Genomic DNA, 18,178 nt, shown 5'->3' on the forward strand with positions numbered 1-18,178 from the left:
GTCTCTAATATGGTCATACATTTGGCAGGAGGTTAGGAAGTGCAGCTCAGTTTCCACCTCATTTTGTGGGCAGTGTGCACATAGCCTGTCTTCTCTTGAGAGCCAGGTCTGCCTACGGCGGCCTTTCTCAATAGCAAGGCTATGCTCACTGAGTCTGTACATAGTCAAAGCTTTCCTTAAGTTTGGGTCAGTCACAGTGGTCAGGTATTCTGCCACTGTGTACTCTCTGTTTAGGGCAAAATAGTATTCTAGTTTGCTCTGTTTTTTTGTTAATTCTTTCCAATGTGTCAAGTAATAATCTTTTTGTTTTCTCATGATTTGGTTGGGTCTAATTGTGCTGTTTCTCTCTCTCTCTCCCCCCCTCCCACCACTCCCTCTCTCCCTCCCACCTCCATCCCTCTCTCCCTCCCCCTCTCCTCTCCTTTCCTTAGAGAATCTCTTGGTAATAACAGTAGCTACGGAGGACACTGATGGCTTCTCCCGCTTTATGAGAACCAGCAAAGAGTTCAACTATACTGTTAAGGTATACACTCTCTCTCTCTCACACACACACACACACACACACACACACACACACACACACACACACACAGAGTTCAACTATACTGTTAAGGTATACACTCTCTCTCTCTCACACACACACACACACACACACACACCACTCACTCACTGGGAACTAACTGTGTTTCTTTCATATTCATGTTGGTTGTGTGATGTGTGTTGGTTGTGTGTTGGTTGTGTGATGTGTGTTGGTTGTGTGTTGGTTGTGTGTTGGTTGTGTGATGGTTGTGTGTTGGTTGTGTGATGTGTGTTGGTTGTGTGATGTGTGATGGTTGTGTGTTGGTTGTGTGTTGGTTGTGTAATGTGTGTTGGTTGTGTGATGGTTGTTGGTTGTGTGATGTGTGTTGGTTGTGTGATGTGTGTTGGTTGTGTGATGTGTGTTGGTTGTGTGATGGTTGTGTGTTGGTTGTGTGATGTGTGTTGGTTGTGTGATGTGTGATGGTTGTGTGTTGGTTGTGTGTTGGTTGTGTGATGTGTGTTGGTTGTGTGTTGGTTGTGTGTTGGTTGTGTGTTGGTTGTGTGATGGTTGTGTGATGTGTGTTGGTTGTGTGTTGGTTGTGTGATGTGTGTTGGTTGTGTGATGTGTGTTGGTTGTGTGTTGGTTGTGTGTTGGTTGTGTGTTGGTTGTGTGATGGTTGTGTGATGTGTGTTGGTTGTGTGATGGTTGTGTGTTGGTTGTGTGATGTGTGTTGGTTGTGTGTTGGTTGTGTGTTGGTTGTGTGTTGGTTGTGTGATGGTTGTGTGTTGGTTGTGTGATGGTTGTGTGTTGGTTGTGTGATGTGTGTTGGTTGTGTGATGGTTGTGTGTTGGTTGTGTGATGGTTGTGTGTTGGTTGTGTGATGTGTGTTGGTTGTGTGTTGGTTGTGTGTTGGTTGTGTGATGTGTGTTGGTTGTGTGATGTGTGTTGGTTGTGTGTTGGTTGTGTGATGGTTGTGTGTTGGTTGTGTGATGGTTGTGTGTTGGTTGTGTGATGTGTGTTGGTTGTGTGATGGTTGTGTGTTGGTTGTGTGTTGGTTGTGTGATGTGTGTTGGTTGTGTGATGTGTGTTGGTTGTGTGATGGTTGTGTGTTGGTTGTGTGATGGTTGTGTGATGTGTGATGGTTGTGTGTTGGTTGTGTGATGTGTGTTGGTTGTGTGATGTGTGTTGGTTGTGTGTTGGTTGTGTGTTGGTTGTGTGATGGTTGTGTGTTGGTTGTGTGATGTGTGTTGGTTGTGTGATGTGTGTTGGTTGTGTGTTGGTTGTGTGATGTGTGTTGGTTGTGTGATGTGTGTTGGTTGTGTGTTGGTTGTGTGATGGTTGTGTGTTGGTTGTGTGATGGTTGTGTGTTGGTTGTGTGTTGGTTGTGTGATGGTTGTGTGATGGTTGTGTGTTGGTTGTGTGATGGTTGTGTGTTGGTTGTGTGTTGGTTGTGTGATGTGTGTTGGTTGTGTGTTGGTTGTGTGATGTGTGTTGGTTGTGTGTTGGTTGTGTGATGTGTGTTGGTTGTGTGATGTGTGTTGGTTGTGTGATGGTTGTGTGTTGGTTGTGTGTTGGTTGTGTGTTGGTTGTGTGATGTGTGTTGGTTGTGTGTTGGTTGTGTGATGTGTGTTGGTTGTGTGTTGGTTGTGTGATGTGTGATGGTTGTGTGTTGGTTGTGTGTTGGTTGTGTGATGTGTGATGGTTGTGTGTTGGTTGTGTGTTGGTTGTGTGTTGGTTGTGTGATGTGTGTTGGTTGTGTGTTGGTTGTGTGATGTGTGTTGGTTGTGTGATGTGTGTTGGTTGTGTGATGGTTGTGTGTTGGTTGTGTGTTGGTTGTGTGTTGGTTGTGTGTTGGTTGTGTGATGTGTGATGGTTGTGTGATGGTTGTGTGATGGTTGTGTGTTGGTTGTGTGTAGGTGCTGGGTCTAGGGGAACAGTGGAAGGGGGGAGATGTGGCTCGTACAGTCGGAGGAGGACAGAAGGTTCGCTGGCTGAAGACAGAACTCATCAAACACTCCGCCAAACAGGACATGGTCATTATGTTTGTGGACAGGTGGGTCTACTGTAACACATGTTGTCTACACCATCATGTGTTGTCTACATTATCATGTGTTGTCTACATTATCATGTGTTGTCTACATTATCATGTGTTGTCTACACCATCATGTGTTGTCTACATTATCATGTGTTGTCTACATTATCATGTGTTGTCTACATTATCATGTGTTGTCTACATTATCATGTGTTGTCTACATTATCATGTGTTGTCTACACCATCATGTGTTGTCTACATTATCATGTGTTGTCTACATTATCATGTGTTGTCTACATTATCATGTGTTGTCTACACCATCATGTGTTGTCTACACCATCATGTGTTGTCTACACGATCATGTGTTGTCTACATTATCATGTGTTGTCTACACGATCATGTGCTGTCTACACGATCATGTGTTGTCTACATTATCATGTGTTGTCTACACGATCATGTGTTGTCTACATTATCATGTGTTGTCTACAGTACACTATCATTCTTTCTCTCTCTCTCTCTCTCTCCCTCGTTCTTCCTCTCTCCTCCCTCGTTCTTCCTCTCTCCTCCCTCGTTCTTCCTCTCTCCTCCCTCGTTCTTCCTCTCTCCTCCCTCCCTCTCTCCTCCCTCGTTCTCCCTCTCTCCTCCCTTCCTCTCTCCTCCCTCCCTCTCTCCTCCCTCCCTCTCTCCTCCCTTCCTCTCTCCTCCCTCCTTCTCTCCTCCCTCCCTCTTTCTTCCTCCCTTTGAAAGGATCCTTTGTTCTACCGACTCCTGAGAACTTTGCTATCTCTGTGTGTGTTTGTGGTTGGGTGTTGCCCCGACAACTTGTTGCCCCACCCTCTCTGGTCGATCCAATATGGCGTTGGTTGGGGACACTGGGCCCTGGAATGATGATGATGAAGGCTCTCTCCTCCTCTTCCTCTGTAGTTATGATGTAATCCTTGCCAGTGGTCCAGAAGAGTTGTTGTGGAAGTTTTCCAGACTGAGTCATAGGATGGTGTTCTCTGCTGAGGGCTTCTGTTGGCCTGACCAGAAATTAGCCCCAAAATACCCCACGGTACACACCGGGAAGAGGTACCTCAACTCTGGAGGTAACTCATCACACCGTTACACACACCGTTACACACCGTTACACACACCGTTACACACACCGTTACACACACCGGGAAGAGGTACCTCAACTCTGGAGGTAACTCATCACACCGTTACACACACCGTTACACACCGTTACACACACCGTTACACACACCGTTACACACCATTACACACACCATTACACACACCATCACACACCAGGGTTTCCTTTAGGAAAATTTGGCGCCAGACCATTGATGGGAAGATTTTAATTTATGTGTTAGACATTTGAGACATGAACCGGTCATACACATGCATTGGGGTGAGTAACCCCGTTAGGGTGCGTAACCATATTGGGGTGAGTAACCCCGTTAGGGTGAGTAACCCCGTTAGGGTGAGTAACCCCGTTAGGGTGCGTAACCCCGTTAGGGTGAGTAACCCCGTTAGGGTGAGTAACCCCGTTAGGGTGAGTAACCCCGTTAGGGTAGGTAACCCCGTTAGGGTCAGTAACCCCATTAGGGTAGGTAACCCCGTTAGGGTCAGTAACCCCATTAGGGTAGGTAACCCCGTTAGGGTGAGTAACCCCATTAGGGTAGGTAACCCCGTTAGGGTGAGTAACCCCATTAGGGTAGGTAACCCCGTTAGGGTCAGTAACCCCATTAGGGTAGGTAACCCCGTTAGGGTGAGTAACCCCATTAGGGTAGGTAACCCCGTTAGGGTGAGTAACCCCATTAGGGTAGGTAACCCCGTTAGGGTCAGTAACCCCGTTAGGGTAGGTAACCCCATTAGGGTAGGTAACCCCGTTAGGGTCAGTAACCCCATTAGGGTAGGTAACCCCGTTAGGGTGAGTATCCCCGTTAGGGTGAGTAACCCCGTTAGGGTAGGTAACCCCGTTAGGGTGAGTAACCCCATTAGGGTAGGTAACCCCGTTAGGGTCAGTAACCCCATTAGGGTAGGTAACCCCATTAGGGTAGGTAACCCCGTTAGGGTAGGTAACCCCGATAGGGTGAGTATCCCCGTTAGGGTGAGTAACCCCGTTAGGGTAGGTAACCCCGTTAGGGTGAGTAACCCCATTAGGGTAGGTAACCCCGTTAGGGTCAGTAACCCCATTAGGGTAGGTAACCCCATTAGGGTAGGTAACCCCGTTAGGGTAGGTAACCCCATTAGGGTAGGTAACCCCGTTAGGGTCAGTAACCCCGTTAGGGTCAGTAACCCCGTTAGGGTCAGTAACCCCATTAGGGTAGGTAACCCCGTTAGGGTGAGTAACCCCGTTAGGGTGAGTAACCCCGTTAGGGTAGGTAACCCCGTTAGGGTAGGTAACCCCGTTAGGGTGAGTAACCCCGTTAGGGTGAGTAACCCCATTAGGGTAGGTAACCCCGTTAGGGTGAGTAACCCCGTTAGGGTAGGTAACCCCATTAGGGTGAGTAACCCCATTAGGGTGAGTAACCCCGTTAGGGTGAGTAACCCCGTTGGGGTGAGTAACCCCATTAGGGTAGGTAACCCCATTAGGGTGAGTAACCCCATTAGGGTGAGTAACCCCGTTAGGGTAGGTAACCCCGTTAGGGTCAGTAACCCCATTAGGGTAGGTAACCCCGTTAGGGTCAGTAACCCCATTAGGGTAGGTAACCCCGTTGGGGTGAGTAACCCCGTTAGGGTAGGTAACCCCGTTGGGGTGAGTAACCCCGTTAGGGTGAGTAACCCCGTTAGGGTGAGTAACCCCATTAGGGTGAGTAACCCCGTTAGGGTGAGTAACCCCGTTAGGGTGAGTAACCCCGTTAGGGTAGGTAACCCCGTTAGGGTAGGTAACCCCGTTAGGGTAGGTAACCCCGTTAGGGTGAGTAACCCCATTAGGGTGAGTAACCCCATTAGGGTAGGTAACCCCGTTGGGGTGAGTAACCCCATTAGGGTAGGTAACCCCGTTGGGGTGAGTAACCCCGTTGGGGTAGGTAACCCCGTTGGGGTGAGTAACCCCGTTGGGGTGCGTAACCCCGTTGGGGTGAGTAACCCCATTAGGGTAGGTAACCCCGTTGGGGTGAGTAACCCCGTTAGGGTGAGTAACCCCATTAGGGTAGGTAACCCCGTTGGGGTGAGTAACCCCGTTAGGGTGAGTAACCCCGTTGGGGTAGGTAACCCCGTTGGGGTGAGTAACCCCGTTGGGGTGCGTAACCCCGTTGGGGTGAGTAACCCCATTAGGGTGCGTAACCCTGTTGGGGTGAGTAACCCCGTTAGGGTGAGTAACCCCATTAGGGTAGGTAACCCCGTTGGGGTGAGTAACCCCGTTGGGGTGCGTAACCCCGTTGGGGTGAGTAACCCCGTTGGGGTGAGTAACCCCGTTAGGGTGAGTAACCCCATGCAGCCTGCGCCATCAGTAAATGAGGAATATTGGCCTTGTTCTTAAAAGCTGTCAGAGATTTGAGCACTAAATGCATCGGAAGGAAGCTCATTTGGTAATTTTCAGAATATTTGTTTAGAAGATAAGCGTTATATTGTTAGATTATAGGAGTAACTCTGGTGGGCCTAAAACATTCTCTAGTTCAACTGTCGGAGTCAGTTGGAGCGCCTCATAGCGTAGGCCTGCAGTATGATAGACTGATAACCACACCAAACCACACCAAACCACACCAAACCACACCACACCAAACCACACCACACCACACAAAACCAAACCACACCACACCAAACCACACCACACCACACAAAACCACACCACACCACACCAAACCACACCACACCACACAAAACCACACCAAACCACACCACACCAAACCACACCACACCACACAAAACCACACCACACCACACCAAACCAAACCACACCAAACCACACCAAACCACACCACACCAAACCACACCACACCACACAAAACCACACCACACCACACCAAACCAAACCACACCAAACCACACCACACCACACAAAACCACACCAAACCACACCAAACCACACCACACCACACCAAACCACACCAAACCACACCAAACCACACCACACCACACCAAACCACACCAAACCACACCAAACCACACCAAACCACACCACACCAAACCACACCACACCACACCAAACCACACCACACAAAACCACACCAAACCACACCACACCACACCACACAAAACCACACCAAACCACACCACACCACACCAAACCACACCACACAAAACCACACCAAACCACACCACACCACACCACACCACACAAAACCACACCAAACCACACCACACCACACCACACCAAACCACACCACACCACACCAAACCACACCACACCACACCACACCACACCACACCAAACCACACCACACCACACAAAACCACACCACACCAAACCACACCACACCACACCAAACCACACAACACCAAACCACACCACACCAAACCACACCAAACCACACCACACCAAACCAAACCACACCACACCACACCACACAAAACCACACCAAACCACACCACACAAAAACACAAAACCACACCACACAAAACCACACCAAACCACACCACACCACACTACACCAAACCACACCACACCAAACCACACCACACCATCACAAAAATATCTAAACTTTATTAGGGGAATATCCAAAGTAAGTCAAGCCATTGTTTCTAGGGAAAATACGAGCAGGATATTGCGGCAAACAAATTACAGTTGGAACTTAATTTGGCCAAAGAAAATGGCTCAACATAATGAAACAAAACACTGGTTTAAACCTTCACTAACGTTTTGAACAGGCTATATTGATTACCTTGTAAGGCTTGAACCCAACATGTGACAGCAATATGATTCTGATATTTATTTTACAACAGGCCTACTTATAGCCTATCTTAAACAAAATACGTAACACACAATTAAAAAGAGATCAAACTTAATTTAGCCTACGAAGATGTCTCCCGAGTGGCGCAGTGGTCTAAGGCACTGCATCACAGTGCTAGCTGTGCCACTAGAGATCCTGGTAAATGTAAATGTTAAATGTAAGATGTCTCAAGAGAAAAACGGGCCCATACTGTGGAGGAAAAACCCCTCAGAAGGCATCCGATCTCAATATACAAAAGCTTTATTACGAGCATGCATGCATGGAAAAACCAAACTGACTCGCTCTTTGTTCTCACAGACATTTTATATACAGTAGAAGAGGATAGATGGGGTGTTTCACATGCCCTTGGAATGAGTCCGGTGCTTCTGCCCATCACTAGATAGTAGACCCAGAGAAAGACGGATCATACCAGGGACATGTCCACTCCCCCACACATCCTGGGATAACAGGAACCATTAAAGATTGTTTCACAGGAAGATAGAACAGGCCAGTTTAGAAACAGTTATAAAACAGAATACAAAAACTTAAAGGGCAATTTGAAACAGTGCGATTTAGCAATCTTCCAGAAACTAAGAGGAACAGGATGCCCAGTCCCTTCTTCAGGCCATATACAGTAAGATGGAAACATGATAATATAATAATTATTATTTAGGAAACATGTTCCTCTTCTGCAATACGGAGGACATTTCCCCCTGTAGCAGGGCTCCAGACTAACATTTTTAGTTGGTCGCACCAGCCCATGATTTGGTCGCACCAATTTTTTTTCACTCAATAGCAGAAAATCATCTTATAAAGTCGTTCACAGCTTTATAGACTACTGAGATCTTAGTGAAGAAATAAGTTGTTTCTTTTCATGTTGTAAATACAAATATTTTAATGATCAGCCTAATCCAGTGATGCATTCTGGGTATATTATGCTGTTCAAATAGAGCTCCAGCCATTTTCTGAATGTCGTTGTTCAATAGAGATCTTTATGTGCACTAATATCATAGACTCATTTATTTAGGAGCTTATTCACCACATGAGGAAGTAGAAACTCAAAACACATTAGCTAGATCGCTAACACTAAATATAATACCCACTGCTAGTAGTAATATATTAATCTAACACTAAATATAATGTCCAAAAAACATTGCAGTTGTAACCTGCCGTCCAATGAGACCTACAGTGCCTTGCAAAAGTATTCACCACCCTTGGCGTTTTCCCTATTTTGTTGCATTACAACCTGTCATTTAAATTGATTTTTATTTGGATTTCATGTAATGGACATACACAAATTAGTCCAAATTGGTGAAGTGAAATGAAATAAATAACTTGTTTCAAGAAATTCTAAAAAATAAATAACGGAAAAGTGTTGCGTGCATATATATTCACCCCCTTTGCTATGAAGCCCCTAAAATAAGATCTGGTACAACCAATTACCTTCAGAAGTCACATAATTAGTTAAATAAAGTCCACCTGTGTGCAATCTAATCGGTCACATGATCTCAGTATATATACACCTATTCTGAAAGGCCCCAGAGTCTGCAACACCACTAAGCAAGGGGCACCACCAAGCAAGCGGCACCATGAAGACCAAGGAGCTCTCCAAACAGGTCAGGGACAAAGTTGTACAGATCAGGGTTGGGTTATAAAAAATATCCGAAACTTTGAACATCCCACAGAGCACCATTAAATAAATTATTAAAAAATGGAAAGAATATGGTACCACAACAAACCTGCCAAGAGAGGGCCACCCACCAAAACTCACAAACCAGGCAAGGAGGGCATTAATCAGAGAGGCAACAAAGAGACCAAAGATAACCCTGAAGGAGCTGCAAAAATTGGAGTATCTGTCCATAGGACCACTTTAAGCCGTACACTCCACAGAGCTGGGCTTTACCAGAGAAAAGCCATTGCTTAAAGAAAAAAATAAGCAAACACGTTTGGTGTTCGCCAAAAGGCATGTGGGAGACTCCCCAAACATATGAAAGAAGGTAGTCTGGTCAGATGAGACTAAAATTGAGCTTTTTGCCCATCAAGGAAAACTCTATGTCTGGTGCACACCCAACACCTCTCATCACCCCAAGGATCTTTTTCATCGGCAGGGACTGGGAAACTGGTCAGAATTGAAGGAATGATGGATGGCGCTAAATACAGGGAAATTCTTGAGGGAAACCTGTTTCAGTCTTCCAGAGATTTGAGACTGGGACGGAGGTTCACCTTCCAGCAGGACAATGACCCTAAGCATACTGCTAAAGCAACACTCGAGTGGTTTAAGGGGAAACAAAAAAATATATTGCATCTTCAAAGTGATAGGCATGTTGTGTAAATCAAATGATCCAACCCCCGCAAAAATCAATTTTAATTCCAGGTTGTAAGGCAACAAAATAGGAAAAATGCCAACAGGGGTGTATACTTTCGCAAGCCACAGTGCATTTGGAAGGAATTCAGACCCCTTGACTTTTTCCACATTTTGTTACGTTACAGCCTTATTCTAAAATGGATTCGTTTTTCCCCTCATGAATCTACACACAATACTCCATAATGACAAAGCATGAACAGGTTTTTAGAATATAAAACTGAAATACTGAATTTTTATTAATTTTTTATTTAACCTTTATTTAACCAGGTAAGCCAGTTGAGAACAAGTAACACAACATAAAATATATATACAGCGTGTGCAAATGTAGTAAGTTATGGAGGTAAGGCAATAAATAGGCTATAGTGCAAAATAATTACAATAGTATTAACACTGGAGTGATAGATGTGCAAAAGATGATGTGCAAATAGAGATACTGGGGTGCAAAAGAGCAAAATAAATAACAATATGGGGATGAGGTGGTTGGGTGGGCTAATTTCAGATGGGCTGTGTACAGGTGCAGTGATCGGTAAGCTGCTCTGACAACTGATGCTTAAAGTTAGTGAGGGAGATAATTGTCTCCAGCTTCAGAGATTTTTGCAATTTGTTCCAGTCATTGGCAGCAGAGAACTGGAAGGAATGGCAGCCAAAGGAGGTGTTGGCTTTGGGGATGACCAGTGAGATATACCTGCTGGAACGCATACTACGGGTGGGTGTTGCTATGGTGACCAGTGAGCTAAGATAAGGCGGGGATTTGCCTAGCAGTGATTTATAGATGACCTGGAGCCAGTGGGTTTGACGACGAATATGTAGTGAGGGCCAGCCAACGAGAGCGTACAGGTCACAATGGTGGGTAGTATATGGGGCTTTGGTGACAAAACGGATGGCACTGTGATAGACTACATCCAATTTGCTGAGTAGAGTGTTGGAGGCTATTTTGTAAATGACATCGCCGAAGTCAAGGATCGGTAGGATAGTCAGTTTTACGAGGGCATGTTTAGCAGCATGAGCGAAGGAGGCTTTGTTGCGAAATAGGAAGCCGATTCTAGATTTAACTTTGGATTGGAGATGCTTAATGTGAGTCTGGAAGGAGAGTTTACAGTCTAACCAGACACCTAGGTATTTGTAGTTGTCCACATATTCTAAGTTAGACCCGCCGAGAGTAGTGATTCTAGTCGGGTGGGCGGGTGCAAGCAGTGTTCGATTGAAGAGCATGCATTTAGTTTTACTAGTGTTTAAGAGCAGTTGGAGGCTACGGAAGGAGTGTTGTATGGTGTTGAAACTTGTTTGGAGGTTTGTTAACACAGTGTCCAATGAAGGGCCAGATGTATACAAAATGGTGTCGTCCGCGTAGAGGTGGATCCGAGCGTCACCAGCAGCAAGAGCGACATCATTGATATACACGGAGAAAAGAGTCGGCCCGAGAATTGAACCCTGTGGCACCCCCATAGAGACTGCCATAGGTCCAGACAACAGGCCCTCCGATTTGACACATTGAACTCTATCTGAGAAGTAGTTGGTGAACCGGGCGAGGCAGTCATTTGAGAAACCAAGGCTATTTAGTCTGCCAATAAGAATGCGGTGATTGACAGAGTCAAAAGCCTTGGCCAGGTCGATGAAGACGGCTGCACAGTACTGTCTTTTATTGATCGCGGTTATTATATCGTTTAGGACCTTTACAGAAGTATTCAGACTCTTTACTCAGTACTTTGTTGAAGCACCTTTGGCAGCGATTACAGAGTCTTCTTGGGTATGACGTTACAAGCTTGGCACACCTGTATTTGGGGAGTTCCTCCCATTCTTCTTTGCAGATCCTCTCAAGTTCTGTCAGGTTGAATGGGGAGCGTCGCTGCACAGCTATTTTCAGGTCTCTCCAGAGATGTTCGATCGGGTTCAAGTCCGGGCTCTGGCTGGGCCACTCAAGGACATTCAAAGACTTGTCCCGAAGCCACTCCTGCGTTGTCTTGGCTGTGTGCTTTGGGCCGTTGTCCTGTTGGAAGGTGAACCTTCGCCCCAGTCTGAGGTCCTGAGCGCTCTGGAGCAGGTTTTCATCAAGGATCTCTCTGTACTTTGCTCCATTCATCTTTGCCTCGATCCTAACTAGTCTCCCAGTCCCTGCCGCTGAAAAACCTCCCCACAGCATGATGCTGCCACCACCATGCTTCACCGTAGGGATGGTACCAGGTTTCCTCCAGACGTGACGCTTGGCATTCAGGCCAAAGAGTTCAACCTTGGTTTCATCAGACCAGAAAATCAGGTACAGGGGCCCCAGCGAACCAGGGACAGGGGCAGGCAGGAAGACTCTTTCATTACAGGAATCATGAGGATAATTTACTTTACTGTTTAATTTATTTCATCATCACAAATTAGATTGAGCAATAAAAGCCCCACCGGGGTCTTCTGAAATGAAACAGTATGGAGCACAATACCATGGAGGAGGTTAGAAGGGAGGAACTCCTCATACTGTTATTCTATAGGCTGGGATCCACCTCAAACTGTTATTCTATAGGCTGGGATCCACCTCAAACTGTTATTCTATAGGCTGGGATCCACCTCAAACTGTTATTCTATAGGCTGGGATCCACCTCAAACTGTTATTCTATAGGCTGGGATCCACCTCAAACTGTTATTCTATAGGCTGGGATCCACCTCAAACTGTTATTCTATAGGCTGGGATCCACCTCAAACTGTTATTCTATAGGCTGGGATCCACCTCAAACTGTTATTCTATAGGCTGGGATCCACCTCAAACTGTTATTCTATAGGCTGGGATCCACCTCAAACTGTTATTCTATAGGCTGGGATCCACCTCAAACTGTTATTCTATAGGCTGGGATCCACCTCAAACTGTTATTCTATAGGCTGGGATCCTCCTCAAACTGTTATTCTATAGGCTGGGATCCACCTCAAACTGTTATTCTATAGGCTGGGATCCTCCTCAAACTGTTATTCTATAGGCTGGGATCCACCTCAAACTGTTATTCTATAGGCTGGGATCCTCCTCAAACTGTTATTCTATAGGCTGGGATCCACCTCAAACTGTTATTCTATAGGCTGGGATCCTCCTCAAACTGTTATTCTATAGGCTGGGATCCTCCTCAAACTGTTATTCTATAGGCTGGGATCCTCCTCAAACTGTTATTCTATAGGCTGGGATCCACCTCAAACTGTTATTCTATAGGCTGGGATCCACCTCAAACTGTTATTCTATAGGCTGGGATCCACCTCAAACTGTTATTCTATAGGCTGGGATCCTCCTCAAACTGTTATTCTATAGGCTGGGATCCACCTCAAACTGTTATTCTATAGGCTGGGATCCTCCTCAAACTGTTATTCTATAGGCTGGGATCCACCTCAAACTGTTATTCTATAGGCTGGGATCCTCCTCAAACTGTTATTCTATAGGCTGGGATCCACCTCAAACTGTTATTCTATAGGCTGGGATCCTCCTCAAACTGTTATTCTATAGGCTGGGATCCTCCTCAAACTGTTATTCTATAGGCTGGGATCCACCTCAAACTGTTATTCTATAGGCTGGGATCCACCTCAAACTGTTATTCTATAGGCTGGGATCCACCTCAAACTGTTATTCTATAGGCTGGGATCCACCTCAAACTGTTATTCTATAGGCTGGGATCCACCTCAAACTGTTATTCTATAGGCTGGGATCCACCTCAAACTGTTATTCTATAGGCTGGGATCCACACTATGCAGCTGTTGGAAGAGCACATTTATCACTGGCTGTCCACTGGCTGTCCACTGGCTGTCCACTGGCTGTCCACTGGCTGTCCACTGGCTGTCCACTGGCTGTCCACTGGCTGTCCACTGGCTGTCCACGGATCGCAAAAACAATGATTGATAGGCAGCTTAAACTTCTTCAATTCAACCATTATTGGGTTAAAATACATATTTAAATAGCCATCCACACCAACCACAATCCGTAAAGACACACACACACACACACACACACACACACACACACACACACACACACACACACCACTAACCCTTTATTGGCTATGCTCTAGTGCAGCAGTAGTGTGTTAACCCTGGTGTGTGTGTGTGTCTGTGTCTGTGTCTGTGTGTCTGTGTGTCTGTGTGTCTGTGTGTCTGTGTCTGTGTCTGTGTGTGTGTGTGTGTGTGTGTGTGTGTGTGTCTGTGTCTGTGTCTGTGTCTGTGTGTGTGTGTGTGTGTGTGTGTGTGTGTGTGTCTGTGTCTGTGTGTCTGTGTGTCTGTGTGTCTGTGTCTGTGTGTCTGTGTGTCTGTGTGTCTGTGTCTGTGTCTGTGTCTGTGTCTGTGTCTGTGTCTGTGTCTGTGTCTGTGTCTGTGTCTGTGTCTGTGTCTGTGTGTGTGTGTGTGTGTGTGTGTGTGTGTGTGTGTGTGTGTGTGTGTGTGTGTGTGTGTGTGTCTGTGTCTGTGTCTGTGTCTGTGTGTGTGTGTGTCTGTGTGTCTGTGTGTCTGTGTCTGTGTGTGTGTGTGTGTGTGTGTGTGTGTGTGTGTAGGGTTTATAGGGTATGCTCCAGAGCTCAGTGCGATCGTTCAACAGTGGAAACATAAAGACAACGATGATGACCAACTCTTCTACACTAAGATCTACCTGGACAAAGTACAACGGGTTAGTCTGACCTCTTACATTAAGATCTACCTGGACAAAGTACAACGGGTTAGTATGACCTCTGACCTCTTACATTAAGATCTACCTGGACAAAGTACCACGGGTTAGTATGACCTCTGACCTCTTACATTAAGATCTACCTGGACAAAGTACAACGGGTTAGTATGACCTCTGACCTCTTACATTAAGATCTACCTGGACAAAGTACAACGGGTTAGTATGACCTCTGACCTCTTACACTAAGATCTACCTGGATAAAGTACAACGGGTTAGTATGACCTCTGACCTCTTACATTAAGATCTACCTGGACAAAGTACAACGGGTTAGTATGTCCTCTGACCTCTTACATTAAGATCTACCTGGACAAAGTACAACGGGTTAGTCTGACCTCTGACCTCTTACATTAAGATCTACCTGGACAAAGTACAACGGGATAGTATGACCTCTGACCTCTTACATTAAGATCTACTTGTATAACCCCTGACCTCTAACCTTTACCCTCTAACCTTTACCCTCTAACCTTTACCCTCTAACCTTTACCCTCTAACCCTTACCCTCTAACCTTTACCCTCTAACCTTTACCCTCTAACCTTTACCCTCTAACCCCTGACCTCTAACCTTTACCCTCTAACCTTTACCCTCTAACCTTTACCCTCTAACCTTTACCCTCTAACCTTTACCCTCTAACCTTTACCCTCTAACCTTTACCCTCTAACCCCTGACCTCTAACCTTTACCCTCTAACCTTTACCCTCAAACCTTTACCCTCTAACCTTTACCCTCTAACCCTTACCCTCTAACCTTTACCCTCTAACCTTTACCCTCTAACCTTTACCCTCTAACCTTTACCCTCTAACCTTTACCCTCTAACCTTTACCCTCTAACCTTTACCCTCTAACCCTTTACCCTCTAACCCTTACCCTCTAACCTTTACCCTCTAACCTTTACCCTCTAACCTTTACCCTCTAACCCTTACCCTCTAACCCTTACCCTCTAACCCCTGACCTCTAACCTTTACCCTCTGACCTTTACCCTCAAACCCCTGAGCTCTAAGCCCTGACCTCTAACCTTTACCCTCAAACCCCTGAGCTCTAACCTTTACCCTCTAACCTTTACCCTCTAACCCCTGACCTCTAACCTTTACCCTCTAACCCCTGAGCTCTAAGCCCTGACCTCTAACCTTTACCCTCTAACCTTTACCCTCTAACCTTTACCCTCAAACCTTTACCCTCAAACCCCTGAGCTCTAAGCCCTGACCTCTAACCTTTACCCTCTAACCTTTACCCTCTAAGCCCTGACCTCTAACCTATTCTTTGGTGGGGTATAGTAGACTAATGTTGCTAACTTTGTTGTAATGTTGTAGTAAACTTGTAATAATGTTGTGGTAACGTTGTAGTAACATTGTAATGTTGTTTTTCAGACCAAGTACAACATGACTCTGGACCATCGCTCTAGAATCTTCCAGAACCTCAACGGAGCCATCGGTGAGACACACACACACACACACATATATATATATATATATACATACACACACACATACATACATACACACTTAGTACTCCGACTGCTTAGAACCCCAATTCTGCCTCCATCTTCTCTGTGTTGTCTGAAGTGTGTATAACTAACCTACATGTTATTCTCTCCCTACACACACCTACACACTCTAACACACACACACACACACACACACCTACACACTCACACCTACACACACACACACATACCTAAACACACACCAACCCACCTAAACACACACACCTACCCACTCACACACCTACACACAGAGGAGGTGGTGCTGAAGTTTGAGAAGGCTCGTGTCCGTGCGAGGAACGTGGCCTATGACACACTTCCTGTTATAATCCATGGCAACGGACCCACCAAGGTAACCAATCACAGCACAGCATCAGAACATGGGCCAAACTGGGTAGTGTACTATATATGGAGTATGTAGGGTTCCGTCTGGGTAGTACTATATATGGAGTATGTAGGGTTCCGTCTGGGTAGTACTATATATGGAGTATGTAGGGTTCCCTCTGGGTAGTGTACTATATATGGAGTATGTAGGGTTCCGTCTGGGTAGTGTACTATATATGGAGTATGTAGGGTTCCCTCTGGGTAGTACTATATATGGAGTATGTAGGGTTCCGTCTGGGTAGTGTACTATATATGGAGTATGTAGGGTTCCGTCTGGGTAGTGTACTATATATGGAGTACGTAGGGTTCCGTCTGGGTAGTACTATATATGGAGTATGTAGGGTTCCGTCTGGGTAGTGTACTATATATGGAGTATGTAGGGTTCCGTCTGGGTAGTGTACTATATATGGAGTACGTAGGGTTCCGTCTGGGTAGTACTATATATGGAGTATGTAGGGTTCCCTCTGGGTAGTGTACTATATATGGAGTATGTAGGGTTCCCTCTGGGTAGTGTACTATATATGGAGTATGTAGGGTTCCGTCTGGGTAGTGTACTATATATGGAGTATGTAGGGTTCCGTCTGGGTAGTGTACTATATATGGAGTATGTAGGGTTCCCTCTGGGTAGTGTACTATATATGGAGTATGTAGGGTTCCCTCTGGGTAGTGTACTATATATGGAGTATGTAGGGTTCCGTCTGGGTAGTGTACTATATATGGAGTATGTAGGGTTCCGTCTGGGTAGTGTACTATATATGGAGTATGTAGGGTTCCCTCTGGGTAGTGTACTATATATGGAGTATGTAGGGTTCCGTCTGGGTAGTGTACTATATATGGAGTATGTAGGGTTCCGTCTGGGTAGTGTACTATATATGGAGTATGTAGGGTTCCGTCTGGGTAGTGTACTATATATGGAGTATGTAGAGTTCCCTCTGGGTAGTGTACTATATATGGAGTATGTAGGGTTCCGTCTGGGTAGTACTATATATGGAGTATGTAGGGTTCCCTCTGGGTAGTGTACTATATATGGAGTATGTAGGGTTCCGTCTGGGTAGTGTACTATATATGGAGTATGTAGGGTTCCGTCTGGGTAGTGTACTATATATGGAGTATGTAGGGTTCCCTCTGGGTAGTGTACTATATATGGAGTATGTAGGGTTCCCTCTGGGTAGTACTATATATGGAGTATGTAGGGTTCCCTCTGGGTAGTGTACTATATATGGAGTATGTAGGGTTCCCTCTGGGTAGTGTACTATATATGGAGTATGTAGGGTTCCGTCTGGGTAGTGTACTATATATGGAGTATGTAGGGTTCCCTCTGGGTAGTGTACTATATATGGAGTATGTAGGGTTCCGTCTGGGTAGTGTACTATATATGGAGTATGTAGGGTTCCGTCTGGGTAGTGTACTATATATGGAGTATGTAGGGTTCCCTCTGGGTAGTTTACTATATATGGAGTATGTAGGGTTCCGTCTGGGTAGTACTATATATGGAGTATGTAGGGTTCCCTCTGGGTAGTACTATATATGGAGTATGTAGGGTTCCCTCTGGGTAGTGTACTATATATGGAGTATGTAGGGTTCCCTCTGGGTAGTGTACTATATATGGAGTATGTAGGGTTCCCTCTGGGTAGTGTACTATATATGGAGTATGTAGGGTTCCCTCTGGGTAGTGTACTATATATGGAGTATGTAGGGTTCCGTCTGGGTAGTACTATATATGGAGTATGTAGGGTTCCGTCTGGGTAGAGTACTATATATGGAGTATGTAGGGTTCCCTCTGGGTAGTGTACTATATATGGAGTATGTAGGGTTCCGTCTGGGTAGTGTACTATATATGGAGTATGTAGGGTTCCGTCTGGGTAGTGTACTA

At 45.7% G+C, this 18,178-nt stretch overlaps 1 protein-coding gene across 1 annotated transcript in view; it reads left to right on the forward strand.

The window, feature by feature from the left end:
• Positions 1-435: 435 nt before the first annotated feature.
• Positions 436-18,178, forward strand: part of plod3 (procollagen-lysine, 2-oxoglutarate 5-dioxygenase 3) — an 83,807-nt gene continuing 66,064 nt past the window's right edge. The window contains exons 1-6 of the mRNA XM_084194306.1: positions 436-523; positions 2,437-2,573; positions 3,477-3,640; positions 14,276-14,388; positions 15,809-15,872; positions 16,176-16,273. Of these exons, the coding sequence (XP_084050432.1) occupies positions 488-523; positions 2,437-2,573; positions 3,477-3,640; positions 14,276-14,388; positions 15,809-15,872; positions 16,176-16,273 (612 nt within the window). The 5' untranslated portion in view covers positions 436-487. The remainder of the gene's footprint in view (positions 524-2,436; positions 2,574-3,476; positions 3,641-14,275; positions 14,389-15,808; positions 15,873-16,175; positions 16,274-18,178) is intronic.

Source organism: Coregonus lavaretus (genome assembly GCF_964263955.1).
Source record: "Coregonus lavaretus genome assembly, contig: HAP1_SCAFFOLD_809, whole genome shotgun sequence".
Lineage (NCBI taxonomy): Eukaryota > Metazoa > Chordata > Actinopteri > Salmoniformes > Salmonidae > Coregonus > Coregonus lavaretus.